A 17433-nucleotide genomic window follows, 5' to 3' on the forward strand; every position below is an offset into this window, starting at 1 on the left:
CACACACACACACACACACACACACACACACACACGTTGTTTGAGATTTCCTAATTTCCTAAAATGTGCCTGGCTTAACAGCAATCATTAGAAAGTAAGCCTCCTAGCTCTACTGTACACTGTTCATGATTTGGTGGGGGTAGGGAGGCCATTCTGGTATAAAATAAATACAGAGTTTGCACTCTGAAGAAATCTGAGCTTTCCATAGGTAGCCTGCTTCTCCCCTCAGCATACTGACCTAAAGCTGCACGTCCCAGCCAGCATCCGTGAGGTTGAGCAGAAGGCTGCCGTAACAACCCGGTGTCTAATACTCTGAGCTCGAGGATGCTCAGCACATATTGGTGGAAGGTGCTGTGGACACATGCCCAAGACTTGGAAGACAGCTCTGGGAAATAAGTCCTAGTCGCCGAGTCCAGGATTCAATAAAACTGTGAAATTCGTATGAACTGTGTACGTCTAAAAGTGCAGCTGCCCATCGTTTTGGAAGAGTTTATACTTGTTATGGTCTGTTTTCACTTTAGAGTATTCACACAATAAAGCAACCTATGAAAATAGAAGGGAAAGTTATTTTTAGTGGGCCAGCTGCCAGCTCTTAGCTATCTGTGAAACAGAGGCAAGATTGTAAAGGACAAAGCCAATTTCTAACGAACTATACCATTATTTGAGAGTGTTTCTTCAACCACTCTGTTAGATGAAAGTCCCATGCTCTGGTTTGTGCTACCAAGAAAGTCTGTCGTCTTATTTGGTTTGAGAATGACCAGTCTTGCAAGAAGGGAATTTTTCACAATAACCACAAGCCACCATTAGTATCCACAGGCACCAAGCTCCACAACAATGCTAGCATAGGAGAGGAAAAAAGTTGAATAAAGTAGAGTTAGTCGTTAAGCAAGACAGTGACCAATCAGCAACATGCCAAGTCTGTTGGGAAAAATTATAGAAGAGAAGAATCATCACAGGTGTGTGCCAATGTGAGACTCTAGGCTGAGGGGCCTTTTAAAGTGAATGACTTGAAGAAGCCATATCCCATCCTCTGGCCTGAATGGGGATGGGGGAAGATAGCACGCAGTGTGGGGATCCTGACATACTAGCTCAGGCAGCTGGATTCTGGGGTTAGGGTCCAGCCAAGGCTGTGGTTACCCAAGACCTGATTCTAGACCTGAACTGGTTTCATAACCCCTTCAAGAAACCATTCTGCAGGCATCCACCTTGAATAAATGAGTGTGTATCCTCATGGCAATCAAAAATTCAGATTGTGGAGGTGTCCAAGTATTTGCCTCTGTTGTTAAAACCTGTCTGAATGATAAAAGCCTTCAGATTTTTTCATCATTCCATTGGATAATAAACACAGATCAGTACATCAAAGAAGTCCAGTGTTGACTATGGTCCTTGACAGCCTTATAAATTGTCCTTGTCCTGGAATTAGTAACTGACCTTTTCCACGTAGGGATGTTTTCAGACCCTCATAATTGTTGGACTTTTGGTTTTTTAACAGTGTATTTATGGAAAACCAGGAGGACCTCTCTTCACATCAGCTGCCTACACAGCCGTTCTGCATCATTCACAGAATCCAGATTTCTCTGATGAGGTAAGAACCAGGCCTCCACTGCCCTGTGAAAACCAGAAAGAATGGGTCTCCCAGGCATTCGTTAGACTAAGGACACCTACCAAGATTTATCAACTATATCGACTGCTGTAGGATGTTGCAAATTCCAATATGTCCTACTCTGGCAAACACAAGGCTCCTTTATGCCAGGCACTAGACACTATTCCAACACACGCGTCATTACATTTAATTTCCATAGCTGTTCTGAGAAGGATATGCTGTTATTGCCTTCCTACTTATGGATGAGGAAACTAAGCCTCAGATGGGTAAAGTAACTTTGGGTAAAATAACTTTGCCTAGACACCATAATGAACAAGTGACAGAATTCAAACCAGATTGTGTGAATTCAGAGACAGAAGTTTCACCACCACCGTGCTACAGCATTAGTGATGCAGGGGTACAACCTGTAGTTCCAGCACTTGAGGGATGAGGTAGGAGAATGTAGAGCTCAAGGTCACCCTGAACTACGTAGCAAGTTACAAGCTAGACTAAACTAGATAGCAAGATCCTTTCTCAAAAAAAAAAATCAACAATAACAACAAGAGTCACTGAGTCAATAGTAAATTACTATGTGCATACTAGCTTGTGTAATAAACATCTTTGGGGATTAAATTTAATTTCTAATAATAAAGGTCAAAATGAATTCATCAAGGCTACCTGCTCTGGAAAGGTCTAGAGGGGATAGCCTACCGACATTCTTGGTTTGTGATTTCTTTCCAACACTCTCAGCACTTTGACCTACTTTTGTTTTCAATTTCTTCCGACTCTTGACTCTCCTGCCTTCCTTTTTATAAGGACCTTTAGGATTATAATTTATTCACTTGACAAACCTGGAATAACTTCCCATTGCCTGGTCATTAACTCAACTGCTTCTACAGAGCCCCTTTAGCCATGGGAGGTATTCACAGGCTCTGGGAATTTGAACAGAAAGGGAAACTTTGGAAGGGATTTTTCTGTTCACTATACTTTGCCACATATAAATTATTTTGAAATTAATTAATGAACCAACCTGGCAATAATATCTTCCACCTTAATATCAAATTAATGCACTTAATTTTCCTCCATGAACATAAGACACAAGATAAAAGAAAAGGAAGGGAAAGAGCTGTTGACACATTGTGGAATATTTACTGTGTTGCAGGTGAAAATTGAGCTACCAACGCAGCTCCATGAGAAACACCATATTTTATTTTCTTTCTATCATGTCACATGTGACATCAATGCCAAAGCCAACGCCAAAAAGAAGGAGGCACTGGAAACTTCAGGTACTGACAGGAAGCAATCTGAAGTAGTATGACTTCTTTACATCTGTTTGATTTGAGTTGGGGAGCAGTTTAAGAAGTTCTGATTTAGTTGGTGTTCATCCATGATGAACAAATAGATGTTTGTGCTCAAAAGTGTTCTCTTTGTCGTTCCTTTGTGCAGTGGGATATGCTTGGCTTCCTCTGATGAAACATTGTCAGATAGCTTCTCAAGACTATCACATCCCAGTAGCAACGATTCTGCCACCTCATTACTTAAGCATTCAGGACTCTGCAAGTGGAAAGGTATTAATTGAAGGGAAAAGAAAAACGTATCAGCTAAATGACACAGGGTTTCCTTTTCTCTCTGCTACTTATATCAGCACCATTGTGTATGCGTCTGTTGTACTCACAAAGAGCAACTACAAAAATTAAAAATCTTTGTTTGGATTGTAGGAATGACTACTAAAAATAAGTGCATTCCCTGTTCTTATTGGTCTTATTCCCAATACTGCCAAAAGCACTTAAATCTTTTCTTTTCCATCTCTGTGGTAATGTTCATGGTTTAGGGTAGCAAATAATCACACACTAACCTGTTGATTGTCTTCCTCTCAACATTTCACACTGACGATAACAAGCTCTTTTTTACAGCATGGCGGGAATGACATCAAGTGGGTTGATGGTGGCAAACCCCTTTTCAAAGTGTCAACCTTTGTGGTGTCAACAGTGAACACACAGGTGAGCCTATATCATGAGCATGTCCTCTGACACACAAGTCCCAAGGTCGCTCCGTGAACCCACATGCCATAAAACTGCAGACCAAAATTCTGCAACTATATTTAACAGGAGGATAGAGACTTTGGAGTATGGTCTCTTCTACTTTAAACTGTTAAAAAAATAAAGACAGCAGACATTTACTCAAAACCTAAGTCTTAATTCTTCATGCCACCTCAGGGCCATGAGATTGGCAGAAACTCATTGGAAAATCAGCTAGCCAAGTGTTGGCTCCGTGGCCTGGACAAGTCATGTTACCACTACCGCCACCCCTCCCCCAGCTCACCGTACTTACATCCTCTTCAAAATATTATACCAATAAAATATCTCTACTCAAGGTCTTGATAAAGTTCGAAATGAAAAAGTAGATACAAAAATACTTTATGGGCTTCAAAATGCTTTCTATACATGATTAGTTATTATCATGATTGATTTACCACAAAATCACCCCTTTTGTTACAAGCAAGTTTGGATTTTCAATTTTTGCTATATTTCCAGCCCATATTTATCTCCTAAGAACAATGAGGTAATCCAGGTACCGTGAACATGCCATGCATATATATTAAACATATGATGTATGTTTATGTCACATATATCTTATAGACATACACACCTGTGATCATGTGATTAAAATTTCTCTAGTAATCTCTAGTGCTCCAAGATTTGGTCTTCATGTCTAGTCCCATATTCATAATTGTGTAAACCCATCTTACCTCAGTTTCTAAGTCCCAAGGCTTGCTCTTTACCTAGGCCTTCCAGCCACACCACATGTAGTTAGTTTCTCTGAGGGAAATCTATGCCTCTACTACTTTTCTAAAATAATTGAATACTACAGGAACAAGAAAATTGCACTCAAATTCTCTCTCATTTCCTGAGTCCACAATTCACTGTAGAATTTGGACATTTTCAAAAGGCTTTCAAGGGTGAGAGTTGGTTTTACCCTATTATCTCACAATTTTATTTCATAATCTTCTGACTATCAGGCTGACATGACATTTGATGCCTAGAACTAACTCTGTGTGCATTTAAAAGTGCAATCTGTCCTTTACATTAATGAATATGTAAGATACATTTACAGAAATAGGTACATTAATTTAAAAAAATAGTACAGCCAAGCGGGAGGGGGCAACTGTTTATCCTTTGTCATGTGGCCAAGGAAAACAACAAAACTTTGCGATTTCAGTAAGAAGGAGTAGGCTTTGTAGTTCCAGTGGAGCCTGAATGTCCAGTGAAAATGGAAGTTCTCTGTTAGCCTTAGACTATATATAAATATATAAACACTTGTCCATGTATGCACCCACCCAGATGAAGTGCTCATCTCCCATCCTAGAACTGTTGTCATCTTGTTTATGCATGATCATTAAGAAATACTTCTTTTGCTATTGCAGGATCCACATGTGAATGCATTTTTCCAACAGTGCCAAAAGAGAGAAAAGGACATGTCTCAGTCACCTACCTCAAGCTTCATCCGCTCTTGTAAGGTAACATAACATGAAAGACATTTCAGTGGTTTCCCAGGTAAACCTGGGCCAAGGAGATCCCATGAGCCAAGGAAATCATTCACTTTCCACTGAAGATTCCAAAACCACTTACCCGTTCAGAGTAAGATTATTTCACTATTTCTCAGGAGTTCTATCTGTTGTCTAAAACAAAAGGCAAAGAGTAGGATTTTTTCATTAAAAAATGAATTGAAAATAAGATTCTGTTCATTATGACTTATTAAGTGAAGCATGCCAGCAACACCTTGCTTAGGGTGAGAAAGGATAAAGCCAGATAAGGGGCTGTATGGAGCCACAGTTTCATATTCATGTTCTGATAAACACCCACACAACATATTCTATTGTTGTTTCCTTATTTATTGAGTTGATAAAATTTATATAAATATATCATGCACAAAACATGATGGTTTGAAATATGGATACACAATATAGTCACTAGATCCAGGAAATTCAGATAGACAGTATGTCACATATTTACCAGGTACTTAACACATACTTACTTTGTGGTCAGAACATTTAAAATTTACCATCAAAGAGATGTTCAAAAATGCGATCATTAATAACCACTGTTGCATGTTGCTTCGTATGTCCTTGAACTTATTCATTCTGACTGCAATTATCTACCCTCGGGCCAACATCCACCCAACATTTTTCTCCCCAGCTTCTTACAACCACCATTCTACTTCTAGGAATTCAACTAATTTAGATTCCACATATGAGTAAGATCATGCAGTATGTGTCGTTCTTTGTCTGGCTTATTTCACTTAGTACTGTGTTGTCCAAGTTCATAGATATCAAAATGATAGGAGTTTCTTTTTCCTTAAGACAGCATACTATTCCATTGTGTAGGTGTGCCATAGTTTCTATCTCCATTCATCTGTTGATGGAAATTTGAGTTTACCCCATATGTTTTATGAAGTACATTCTATATTTTCTTTGATGAAATATCTATATCTATTATGAATGTCGCTATAGTGAACAGCAAATGTCTCTTCAAACATACCAATTTCACATCCTGTTGATAAATATTGAGTAGAGGGATTGCTGGAGCACACAGCAGTTCCTTTTAAATTGGCAATATTTCTATTTATTTTTTTCATTATTGCAGTCTAATTTACATTCTGATCAACAGTGTGCCAGGCTTCCTTCTCTCCACTCCTTGAATGGTACTTGGTATCTTTTGTCTGTTTGATGATAGCCATTCTGACAGGGTCAGCTGACATCTTATGTGATTAAATTTGCATTTCTCTGAAGATTAGTGATGTTGAGTGTTTTTCCATGTACCTGTCAGCAGTTTACAGATCTTTGGAAAAATTTCTTTTCAGATCCTTGGCTAGTTTTTAAATTGTTATGTATTTACTTACTATTGAGGGTTGGTCTTTTTGTTCCAAGTTCCTAATACAGTTTATATTTTCACCTGTCATCAGATAAGTGTTTCTGAATATCTTTACCTATCCCACAGGCTGTGTTATCAAACTGTCGACTGTTGCTTAGGCTCAAAAATATTTCTGGTTTGATGAAATCCTATTTGTCTATTTGTCTGTATTTTTGGAGTCATTTAAAAAAATTATATATTTATATATTATATGTATAATATATATTATAATCATAACATAATTATGTATTATGTTATATATTACATTATATATTACTATGATATATCATATCATTATATATTATATTATCTATTATATAATTACATATATTTCATATGTTCATATTTACGTGCTACATATAATTACACATATATAATATATATTTACATGCATATTATTGCATACATATCATTATAACATAATTACATATAATTTTATGTAACAAAATATTTTATAATATATGTTATATATTATTATATGTGTGTTATATTATTTATTATGTTATATATACATTATACATTATATTATATAAGCCATATAATCTATAAGCTATATATTATATAATATATTATATTTAATACATTATATAGATATATATTCCAGGCACCAGTGGCTTATGCCTACTTGGGATACTGAAAATGGGAAGATCACAGTTCAAGGACAGCCTAGGCAGAACCTTCACAAGACCTCTTCTTAGCCCATAGCTTGGCTCAGTAGTGCATACCTGTCATCCTGAGCTTCATGAGAGGCCCATGCTTGGGACAGTCATGTGCCAGGCCAGCCTAGGCAGGGAAAAAAAAGTCCATGATTAATTTTGTGAGTCCCCATAGATGGGAAGTGGATGCAGTGGCATGTACCAGTGATCCCAGCATGGCTGGATTCCTAAAGTCTGCAGATCATAACTCAGGCACATGCTTGGGTAGAAAACAATAGTATATCGTAAAAATTGTCAGTGATCTATCTTTCAATTATAAGGCACATCTATGGTGTTCCCATAATTTATCCATGGCAAATTGTGTGGCAATGAACATGGGTATATGCAAGTAGCTTTATTGTATCCCAACAAGCACTCTTTTGGAGAAATGTCCAAGAGTGTTATCACTGGATCATAGCATAGTTCTAGTTTTAGCTTCTTGAGAAAACTCCATACTTCCTTCCATAAAGGTTGCATTAATTTGAATTTCCACCAAAAGTGTAATGAGGTTCCTTTTTCTTCTACACCTCCTCAACACATTTGTTTTTCATATTCTTAATGATGGCCATTCTGACTGGAATTGAACTTGGAAAATTAGGTTGAGTGAAGTAAATAAGACTCAGACAAAGGGCACATGCTTTCTCTCACATGTGGAAGTTAGATCTAAAATGTAAATAGATACGAAAACACATACAAGACTGTATACATATAAGCACAATCAAACTGACTAGAAGTGTGTTGTAGGAAGGAGTAGACACTCACAGTGTAACTCCCTTGAACAATTAACCGTTCACAATGAATACCAGAAAGCGGAAACATACCTTGTCTGAAAAGAGTAAGGCTTAATGGGAAGGAAATGGATAAATGGAAAGATGAATGATGGACGAATACAGTCATACCACTCAATTACATAGGTGAAAATGGCACCAGGAAACTTGGAATGGGTGGAGATGAGATGGAGGAGGAAGAAATAATGGAGGGATGAGACTGGTCAGGATGCACACTGTCCTTATAAATTGACCTGTTGAAAAAAATAAACCTGCAAGCTGTAAAATAAAATAAGATAACCAGTAGACAAAAGGGCTAGAGGCATTGCCCATCCTAGCAACCATGAGGTCCTCATTCCTAACCCCCAGTACTTCCAAAACATTGTTACAGGCTAGATCATTGTCACAGAGCTTTACATCTGTTTGCTAGATAAATTTTAAAAGGTTCAGATAGTACATTTAAGGCTTTAATCCAGAACATTCTTTTCATTTAATTGGTATCTTTTTTCTGCCAATTTACTACAGAATTTGTTAAATGTGGAAAAGATTCATGCGATCATGAGCTTCCTGCCTATAATCTTGAATCAGCTCTTCAAGGTTCTGGTGCAAAATGAAGAGGATGAAATAAGTACAACTGTTACCAGGTACCTTCCCCACGCCTGGGGAGTGAAGGCTGTAAGCTGGGGTCCCATGAAACCTTGACCGCTTGGTTTGAACTGTGATGTTTACATTTCATTTGAACACATCTCAGACTTTAGTATTTCTTGCTCTTGAATCTTTTCCTCCTGATACCCTATCATTATCATTAGTACAGAGGAAATCATAATTTCTCATTCATAACCAGTAGTGTTTTGAATTAAAGATTTAATCATATAATATTCCTGTTGCTCATTTTTTAAAATTAGTTTTAGTGTTCTGAATTTTAAAAAGAATTAAAATGTTTATGGGATTTGCCAGGCCACTGGTGGCTCATGCCTGTAATCTTAACTACTTAGGAGGCTGAGTTCTAAGGACTGAGGTTCAAAGCAGAAAAGCCCATGTGACTCTTATGTTCAATTAACCACCAGAGCACCAGAAGCAAAGCCATGGCTCAAGTGGTAGACCTGCAGCCTTGAGTGAAACAGATAGGGGTCAATGCCCAAGCCTTAAAATCAAGTCTCAGTACTGGCCCAAAAAAATAAAACCAGCATTTACACTATCTTTCTTATTCTCAAGCATATTATTTTTTTTCAGAGTCAGAGATTTTCGATTTTAGTCTAGTAAAGCTCCAAAGATCTGGAAAGTTAAGCTATTTATAATGGTTCCACAGCCAGCCTTTTCTGGACCCAGATTTGAAGTTACCAACTATGCCTTCAACTGATGCTCTTTTCAGCTGAGTAGATTTGTCTATGTTAACAAGATTTTTAAATATGGAAACTAATAGATCTGTTGAAATGCTGGTATATTCCTATGCACTCAAGTTAAGCAGTAGTTACTAACATGAAATAATCAACATGTACTGTCCTTGCCACCTGAAATCTTAATTCAACTAAGGGAAAATAAAACAAAGCCAAAAATGAACAGCTAGATGGTAACCTAATCCTTTTTCCCCAAAGTCTGTATTACACCTGTAGTTTTGAAGGCAGTCCCTTTTCAAATAGAATATGATGACTTGTCAGAGATTAAAAGTCTCCTCTTTCAATTTCATACTTAAAAATGGTTTCTAATCCAAGAAGACAGTTTCAGCAAATGTGCTTGCCACAAATGGCACACAGAATTTGGGCAACAAAAATTTCCCATATGTTGTTACAGCCCTGAGATACTATCTCTACCTAATTGTTTGGACACTGCAGGGTTGAAATCATCTCACTGAGGATATTAAATGTCCAGTATTAAGGAATAAGAAAGGCAGGAAGAGAGTAGGACATGGGTTTACTCATGAATTCTTAAATATGCATTTGCCTAGTGCTCTAATGACAAAGTGGTACACCGAGGAAGGCTACTGAACAGCTTTGCTCTTCCAGGGTTCTCACCGATATTGTAGCCAAGTGCCATGAGGAGCAGCTTGACCATTCAGTCCAGTCGTACATTAAGGTAGGAAATTGCCGCACAGGCACCGACCATCTCCCCCTGCTGTGTGGCTTGCCTCATTTCTTGTCCGCAAGAAGGGGAAAGTTCTTGCCCCTGAGCATGGTGTCCACCATGACACCCTTAAGAATTCCATTTTTCTGCCCCAATGGACTAGATGTATAAATGTATAAATGTCTGAAAAGTGTGTATGTGTACAATTGAATATGTAGGTAAAGGAGAGAGGATAAAGGAGAAAAATAGAAGTGTTGTTCTTTTGAAGTTGGCAGGACAAGCGCATGAACTTCCTCTGCTCATAGGAGGAAGCCTGTTTTTGGTATGGATGTGTGTACTGCTCTGTCTTTCTTCTGTAATGTTTTCTTAGCTCTTTTTATTGTTTTCTCAGGCGTTATTTCCTTTGCCCAGTTACTGTATATTTGTACCTGCTTCTGGTATGTTAAGTCCTTTATCTTCTGGCATGAACCCCTTGCCCATCCCATTTGTGTGCACTGCTTCTTCAGTGGTTTTGTCAAGTGTTCACCCAGAGACATCTCTGTGCTCATTTCCAGTTGGCCTGTGAATCACTGCCAGTGAACTTGTGATGATGTTTGCACCCTCAGAGCTCCAACTTAAATGTCCTTTCCTTGAATAAAAAAGAGAGAACCCACCCAGAGGCACAAATACAAGGATCTTAACTTACTTTGTAATATGTAGAAGACCTACTATGCATCTATTAAATCTTTCTTGAAGCATTGTTACTTTTAAGTTAAGAGAATATATACACTCTTATATATGGGCAAACATGCTCAGACCCTCTAAATGTTTAGAAATATAACTAGACCAGGATTTGAGCCTATTGTGCTAGAAATAATGTTTTATAATAGTATAATAGCAGTGTTTATTATTATAGTGTTCCTGTGAAAGGACATAACTGTAAATCACATTGTGGAATAAACCTTTAAGATATACTATATATAAGGCATTTTTTGAAATTACAGATATTTTATATATATACATATATATATACATATATATATATATAGCAAGAAATGTTTGACAGCTTCACAAAATACAAAAGCATGAACTGTGCTCTTCCTTAAAGTAACCTGTGTCAAAGTATAACGTCATCTGCGAAGATCGACATTTAAGTTGGGTAAAGTCATTTATATCTACAAACCTCTTCGCTCTCTGTTTAAGAGAGGGCTTGAGCTTATTTTTTAATAAGGTATTAATGAGTTTATATGGAGAACTCTTTTCCTCTCCATATTACCCCCAATTTTCCATTACAACTTCCAAAGGTGCTGAGAAGAAAGAATAATTATTTGACCCCATCATATATACATGAGCAAGATCATGTTCACCCACATGCTTTTTTCTAGGTTTTGACTGAATCAATGAAAGTCACACCACAAACCTAGTGATCTCCAAGGCAACTTCCTTATGAGTACCTCCATTTTCCAGCTCTGATGCTTTTGGAGAGATGCATCAAAGATATAACTTGTGGTGATCTTAATTTTCAATCAGAACACACAAAATATCCTGAAAGACCATTTCACCCTGAGCACAGGAAATGGACTGCTTATTTACTTTGGTTTGAAGTGATTTACATCTAGAAATCAGTCTGTGTGGAATTTCAGAGTGATGACAACAATTCTTAAAAAAATTAGAATCTATTTTCAAATATCTAAAGCACATGCTTCTCATAAATCCAATCATATTGCATTTTCCTCTGGAGAGAAGTCACTAAATAGCAAGCAAGAAACTACGATTTTGAGTATTAAGCCTCCCAAAGACTGTTTTCTCCCTGTGACAGAAGATGAGCTGGAATAAATGACCATTCAGCAGGGTTCTGTTTGGGGACTTCTATCACACTACAGAGTTGACTGCCTCTTTGTATTTTTCATAAGCGGGAAAATTATTTTTTAACCTGCAGTAGAGGTTAAACTCAAGACCCCATAGACAGGGAAAATGGGTGAGCTGTCTCCATGACATCCTTGGATATTTTTGAAAAATACCATATTCAGTATAACTTTACTTATTTAGAAGTAATGAAAACACCATTTCAAGTTCAGTGGTGCTTATTGCTGCGAATTCACTCCATCCCACAATATCCAAACTGCACACAAACACCACGGTCTTCTCCGAAGATGTGTGTCTAAAGTCAATGTAGTTAAATGTCATGGTTTACAGTGATTTGTAGCACTGACAGAGCCTAATGAGGAGAATATTAATAACATGAATATATCAGTGCTAGATATTTATTTACTGAGACCCTTCAGCCTAGAAAACTTTATGGGATTGCATAGTTGATGATGACATTACACTCACGTGAGATGTATCTGTAAGGGAAAATGTTGTATTGCTCTTGCTAATAACTAGCTTGAGGCATCCACTACCTTTGTCTTTAACCTTTGAAATGAGCTTGCAAAACTCAGGCCCTGCCATGGTGCTAATGTGCTACATAGGTCAAAGAGATGTTTCTAGATTCAGAAGTGAATATGCCAATCTCTTGCTTCCCTTTCTTTTCAATTGTGAACAGCTATGAAGAAATACTGTTCCTTGAGGCACACCCAACTCATAACTAAAGTACTATCACTGGGTCATAAGCATGTTATATTTGAAATATGGGTATTGCATAACATTAACACAGATGTTCTTAAAATCTATGGAAAGCATTGAAAATTAGCCACAGACAAGTCTCCTGTGAATAAAAATAAAATAAGCAGCATTTGCTATCTTACTTTGGCCAATATTTATGAACCTCCTGATAATTGCTGCTAAGCATGGGGTGGTAGACCCTGGCCTCGTGGGGAGCTCACCTACTGGCCTCTCTGGAAGGCACCCACTTCCCCACTTGGCTATTTGAGTGGGTGCTCTACCCTTTCAGGATGAAGAATTTCTACCATGCCACCTGTTACCTGTGGAAGGAAGAAGGGGAATGTGCCCTAAGTAGGTGGGTCAAAGCCCTACATGTTCCTTGAACCTGCTAAATAGCCCTCTGACTCTTTCTCTTGATGTCTACAAAGAGATTCAAAGAGAGCTTAGGTGAGCAAGGTTCTACTTGAGCAGAGACCTACGTAAAAACAGGTGTGTATTGCTGTCATTGGGCCTCCATTAATGTCATGACAAAAATCTAGCATGAGCAGATAATTTTCAGAAAAGAGTCATCTCCTGTAGCATCATTTTTTGATGCTTTTCCCTAAAACAAAATCATTAACTTTGATCACGTTTTTGTATTTTCTTCAGTTTGTGTTCAAGACAAGGACCTACCAGGAAAGAACGGTACATGAAGGACTGGCTAAAAATGTGACTGGCCTGTTGAAGTCAAATGACTCAACCACAGTGAAGCATGTCCTGAAGGTAAATAATGTCAAGACACTTGATTACTGATTGGTAGTAGAGAGGGATTGCGCCCTCTCCTCAAAGAAAGTGGGACTCATTGATTTTTTTCACAGGTCATTTCTCTTCTCGTTTCTAACATAAGCTTCATATTGAAATTGCAGTATATAAAACACTAAGCAATAAAATATGAAAAAAAAGTAAATTAGATTTGGGTTAAGTGCTTTGACCTGAATCCGAAGTCTACAGATAGAATGAAAGACTACTAAGTAATCTAAAACATCTTAAAAGACAAACTATACAAATGAGCTATACAAAGAATACAAATGAAGCCAAGGGGGTGGGGTTTAGACACTAGAAAAGGAAAAATGCCAAGGAAAAGACTAAGGATGTTATATCCATGAGTATGATAACAAAAAGGAAATGGAACAGATCAGTCTTTTATCTCAAAAACCGATGGTGAAAACATAGACAATAACTCTTGTGGAGCCCTGAATTTACAGGCAAGCTAAATTTAATTATTTATCATGACAGGCAAGCTAAATTTAATTATTTATCATGATTTGACAGATGAATGATTCATTAGTAGCTGGAAAGAAAGCTGGAAATCAATAAGAATCAACTTGAGTTCACTAAACTCTAATTATCCTAAGCCAAGTAATTTATTTGTTTACATTAGCCTTATCAGTATATTCAACAAATTCAATCCAGGAACCTCCTGAAAAGCAAAAATACCCCAAAGGCATTTGAGAGATAGCAGGGAACAAAATTAAGATTCCTACCCTTGGGAAATCTCTATTCTTCTGGGGGAGAAAAGCTACAGAGTACAGATATAATTTGAAAACATAGCATATCACAAGCTAGAAGGTAAGAAGAAGGAAAATTAGAGAAGAAAATAGGGGAAGTGGGCAGGCTGGGGCAAATGGAGATCTCCTAGAGACGCAGTACTTGAGCAGAACATGTGAAGGAAGTGAGGGACCTAGCTGTGGACATTTTAGAGTAGAGCATTGGAGACAGAGACCTCTGTTAAGTTGTAAGGCAGCTGTGCATCTCTGGTAGACCACTATATCCAGAAGGAAATGATCAAAGAAGGGAGGGTAAGGTGACTTTAGAGAAGCTATGGACAACTGGCTTGTTTTTGAGCCATTGTGAGAGTGGTAACAGTCTGCTAAACTCTGAGACAAATATGAGGGCATTAGGCATGATGATTGAAATACCCTTTCACAGGGGGGGAGGGGGGAGAAGGGGTGGAGGGGGGGAAGGATTGGCGGGGGGAGGCTGGGAAGGGATGTGAAGGGTAAACAAAGGAGGAGGCTGCAATGCTTGATAAGAAATGTACTCATTATCTTCCTCATGTAATTGTAACCCCTCTGTACAGTATGTTCACAAAAATTAAAAATAAAAAAATACCCTTTCAGAGAAGGTAGGAAATGGGGTTGTTATAACAGGCTTTAGATTCATTAAATATTCCTAACAACATGGATTACACTTCCAGTATCATATAGCCATTTCCATTTCTTTTTGCTAAGAAATGAGGCCTTTATTAAGGTATAACTGCCATGTAGGACATCAGCTCCTTCCTCCTCCTCTCATTCTTCCTCTGGAATCAGGGCTGTGTTCCCCAAAGTTCATCACAGCATGGTATCAGCCTAAAACTGGAGATACTTCAAGTATCCATTGACAGTTGAAAACAAAATAAGTAAATAGTGATTGTGTATGTAGTGTGGCAACAATTAATGAGCCACTATTACAAGCCCCTCCAGCAATGGACCTCAGAACAGAATTGGTTGAATGAAAAGGGCAATCTCAGGAAAGGATCTACAACATAGTGCCATTCTTGTGGTAGTCAAAAGTCAAAACCCCTTCAATATGTAAGTAATGGTAGCACAATTATTGAGGGAGTAGAAAGGAAATATGATGGGTTAGCTTTGTTTTTAAATTGCACCAATGCCACATAACTTTAGCTATGGGATACATAGCTTGAGAAGGAGGGCCTTATCTAAAACATGCTTTGTTCTACTGAAGCTGCACCTGAGTCCAGAATATAAGAATAGCTAAGAGAATATGCCTGCTGGGACCCCAGCTCCCTTCTATATAAGCCTTCTAGGCCTGAACAGATGCCTCAAGAGTCCTAGGGCTGATCCAGGGTTTGCTTAGACCTCTTTTCCAAATTTCTCCTACATCGGATTGATCTGCAGGTCCTAGCATAGCCCTAGACCCCAGGAAAGAGGTATGTGTGGCAGGAGGAGAGAAAGTTTGTGAATAGGTTGGTGATAGGTAGGCTGGACAGTCACCCATGGGCACCTGCCTCTCAAGTTGTAGAAGCCAGGGAACAGCTAGAGCCCCATTCTGTCCACGTTTCTCCACATTCTGAGGCAGTAGTCCCCAGTTCTTTGAACTTAAATCACTATTTGTAACACTGTCAGCTTGACATTCAACTTGTAGATATTTAAATATCTTTGTTTTTACTCTCTTAGGTATAGGCCTGAAAATGTTAGAGATGCTAAGAAGGGTTTGTTAGCTTGGTTAAGGAAGTAAAACAAACAGACTGTTTTGTTGAGCAGTCATATTGAGTAAATTGCTAACTTGTTTAACCTGAGCTATTTGGGTGACATTTGAGAAGCTGCAATATATGTCATATAATTTTACCATTATGACTTTGATAAAGATCATCCAAACAGAATGGAGACTATACTATTGATCTGCTTCATTTAGTTCCAAAGAACTCACTTTAAGATACAAACATTGTAATATACTATATACTGTGAAGAACGATTACCATTTTAGCATAGGAGAACAAATTCCTAATGGTCTTTGTTTCGTTGTAACAGCATTCCTGGTTCTTCTTTGCAATTATCCTAAAATCAATGGCGCAGCACTTAATTGATACAAACAAAATTCAGGTAAGATTACAGGTAATACAGTAATGTCATACTATCTAGCAATTACACTGATGAGTATTGCTTGTTATTTCTATTTTTACTGGCTTTATAAGCATGAACAGTTTATGGTAATTGCTTTTTAAGCAGAAGAGATGACTGTGTGTGTCAGTAAAAGTCTTACTTGAGCAGGTGCCAGGACAGAGATAGAAATACAATAGATTTTGGAGGGAGAAATAAAGAATAAACTGAATAGGGAAAAATAACAGGAATGTCTGCTACTTGTGAAAGAAAAGGAGAGGAATGAGGCATGTCCTGAAGGAGCCTGTGAGTGAGGGAGTTTTCAAGGAGCTGATGAACAGTCTGAGAGCAAAGGATGCTCGCAGGAGGAGACTTGGACGGAGTACATAGACTTGCTGTAGGCTCTCAGCCAGCTCAGACACTGAATGGGAGTTGCCTGGGGAGCAAATACAGGATCTAAGGAGAAAGACTTGAACGGATACAAGATAAGGTAGTTCTTTCCATTCCTCCCAAGAGATTCTGCCTTGAAAGATGATCTGAGAGCTACGCACAACTAACAACTACGGCTTCCAGGCACAGTGCACGTGTTTGCACATCTGTGCTTCTGCAGACAATATGGGCTCCTCTGCCTGACAGGAAACTCGGAAAAGGGAGACTAATGAGATCAACCACAGCTCCATTCTAGGCCCCCTTGGCCTCACTCAAAGCTGTGAAAGTTTGGATGGCTCCTCTGACCTGTCAGTCTCAGCCTTAAAAAGTCAACAGTCTATTGCAGCTGAGATGGTTGCATGTGGTCCCTTACTATTAGAGTTGAAGGAGACAGGCCAAGGGACACCGGAGTGCATTGCTCAAGTTCATGCATGCTCCTCTCAGCTCCCAGGTGGATAAAGCCAAGGGGGAGAGCTCTGAAGCCACACCTCCCCTGTGGGGGGAGAAGCGGGGGGGGGGGGCAAGGTCAGAACAGCACTGGGTAGAGTGCAGAGGTGAAGGATTTATGATTCTGTCCTGATTTACAAGCTTGCTGGAGCACAGATCAGAACTCTGAACTGGCCTCCGCAGTACAAAACTGCACAAAATGAGCACTGCTATTCCAAATGTAATTTTGCCGGTGTAAAGCCCATGCATATGTATGTGTGTGGGGCTGGAGGGGGGAGGTTAGTTAGGTTAGATTGATTGACTGTAAATTTATTTGAT

At 38.5% G+C, this 17433-nt stretch overlaps 1 protein-coding gene across 5 annotated transcripts in view; it reads left to right on the forward strand.

Moving 5' to 3' along the window:
* Dock10 (dedicator of cytokinesis 10) overlaps positions 1–17433 on the forward strand; it is a 164606-nt gene that overhangs the window by 93096 nt on the left and 54077 nt on the right. For all 5 annotated transcript variants that reach the window (XM_042679374.1, XM_042679376.1, XM_042679377.1 and 2 more), the window contains exons 19-27: positions 1493–1585; positions 2745–2868; positions 3029–3150; positions 3496–3582; positions 5007–5099; positions 8480–8598; positions 9958–10027; positions 13247–13360; positions 16171–16242. In XM_042679374.1, the coding sequence (XP_042535308.1) occupies positions 1493–1585; positions 2745–2868; positions 3029–3150; positions 3496–3582; positions 5007–5099; positions 8480–8598; positions 9958–10027; positions 13247–13360; positions 16171–16242 (894 nt within the window). The remainder of the gene's footprint in view (positions 1–1492; positions 1586–2744; positions 2869–3028; positions 3151–3495; positions 3583–5006; positions 5100–8479; positions 8599–9957; positions 10028–13246; positions 13361–16170; positions 16243–17433) is intronic.

The sequence above is a fragment of the Dipodomys spectabilis genome, unplaced genomic scaffold, assembly GCF_019054845.1.
Source record: "Dipodomys spectabilis isolate Male_0828 unplaced genomic scaffold, ASM1905484v1 ptg000051l, whole genome shotgun sequence".
Classification (NCBI taxonomy): Eukaryota; Metazoa; Chordata; class Mammalia; order Rodentia; family Heteromyidae; genus Dipodomys; species Dipodomys spectabilis.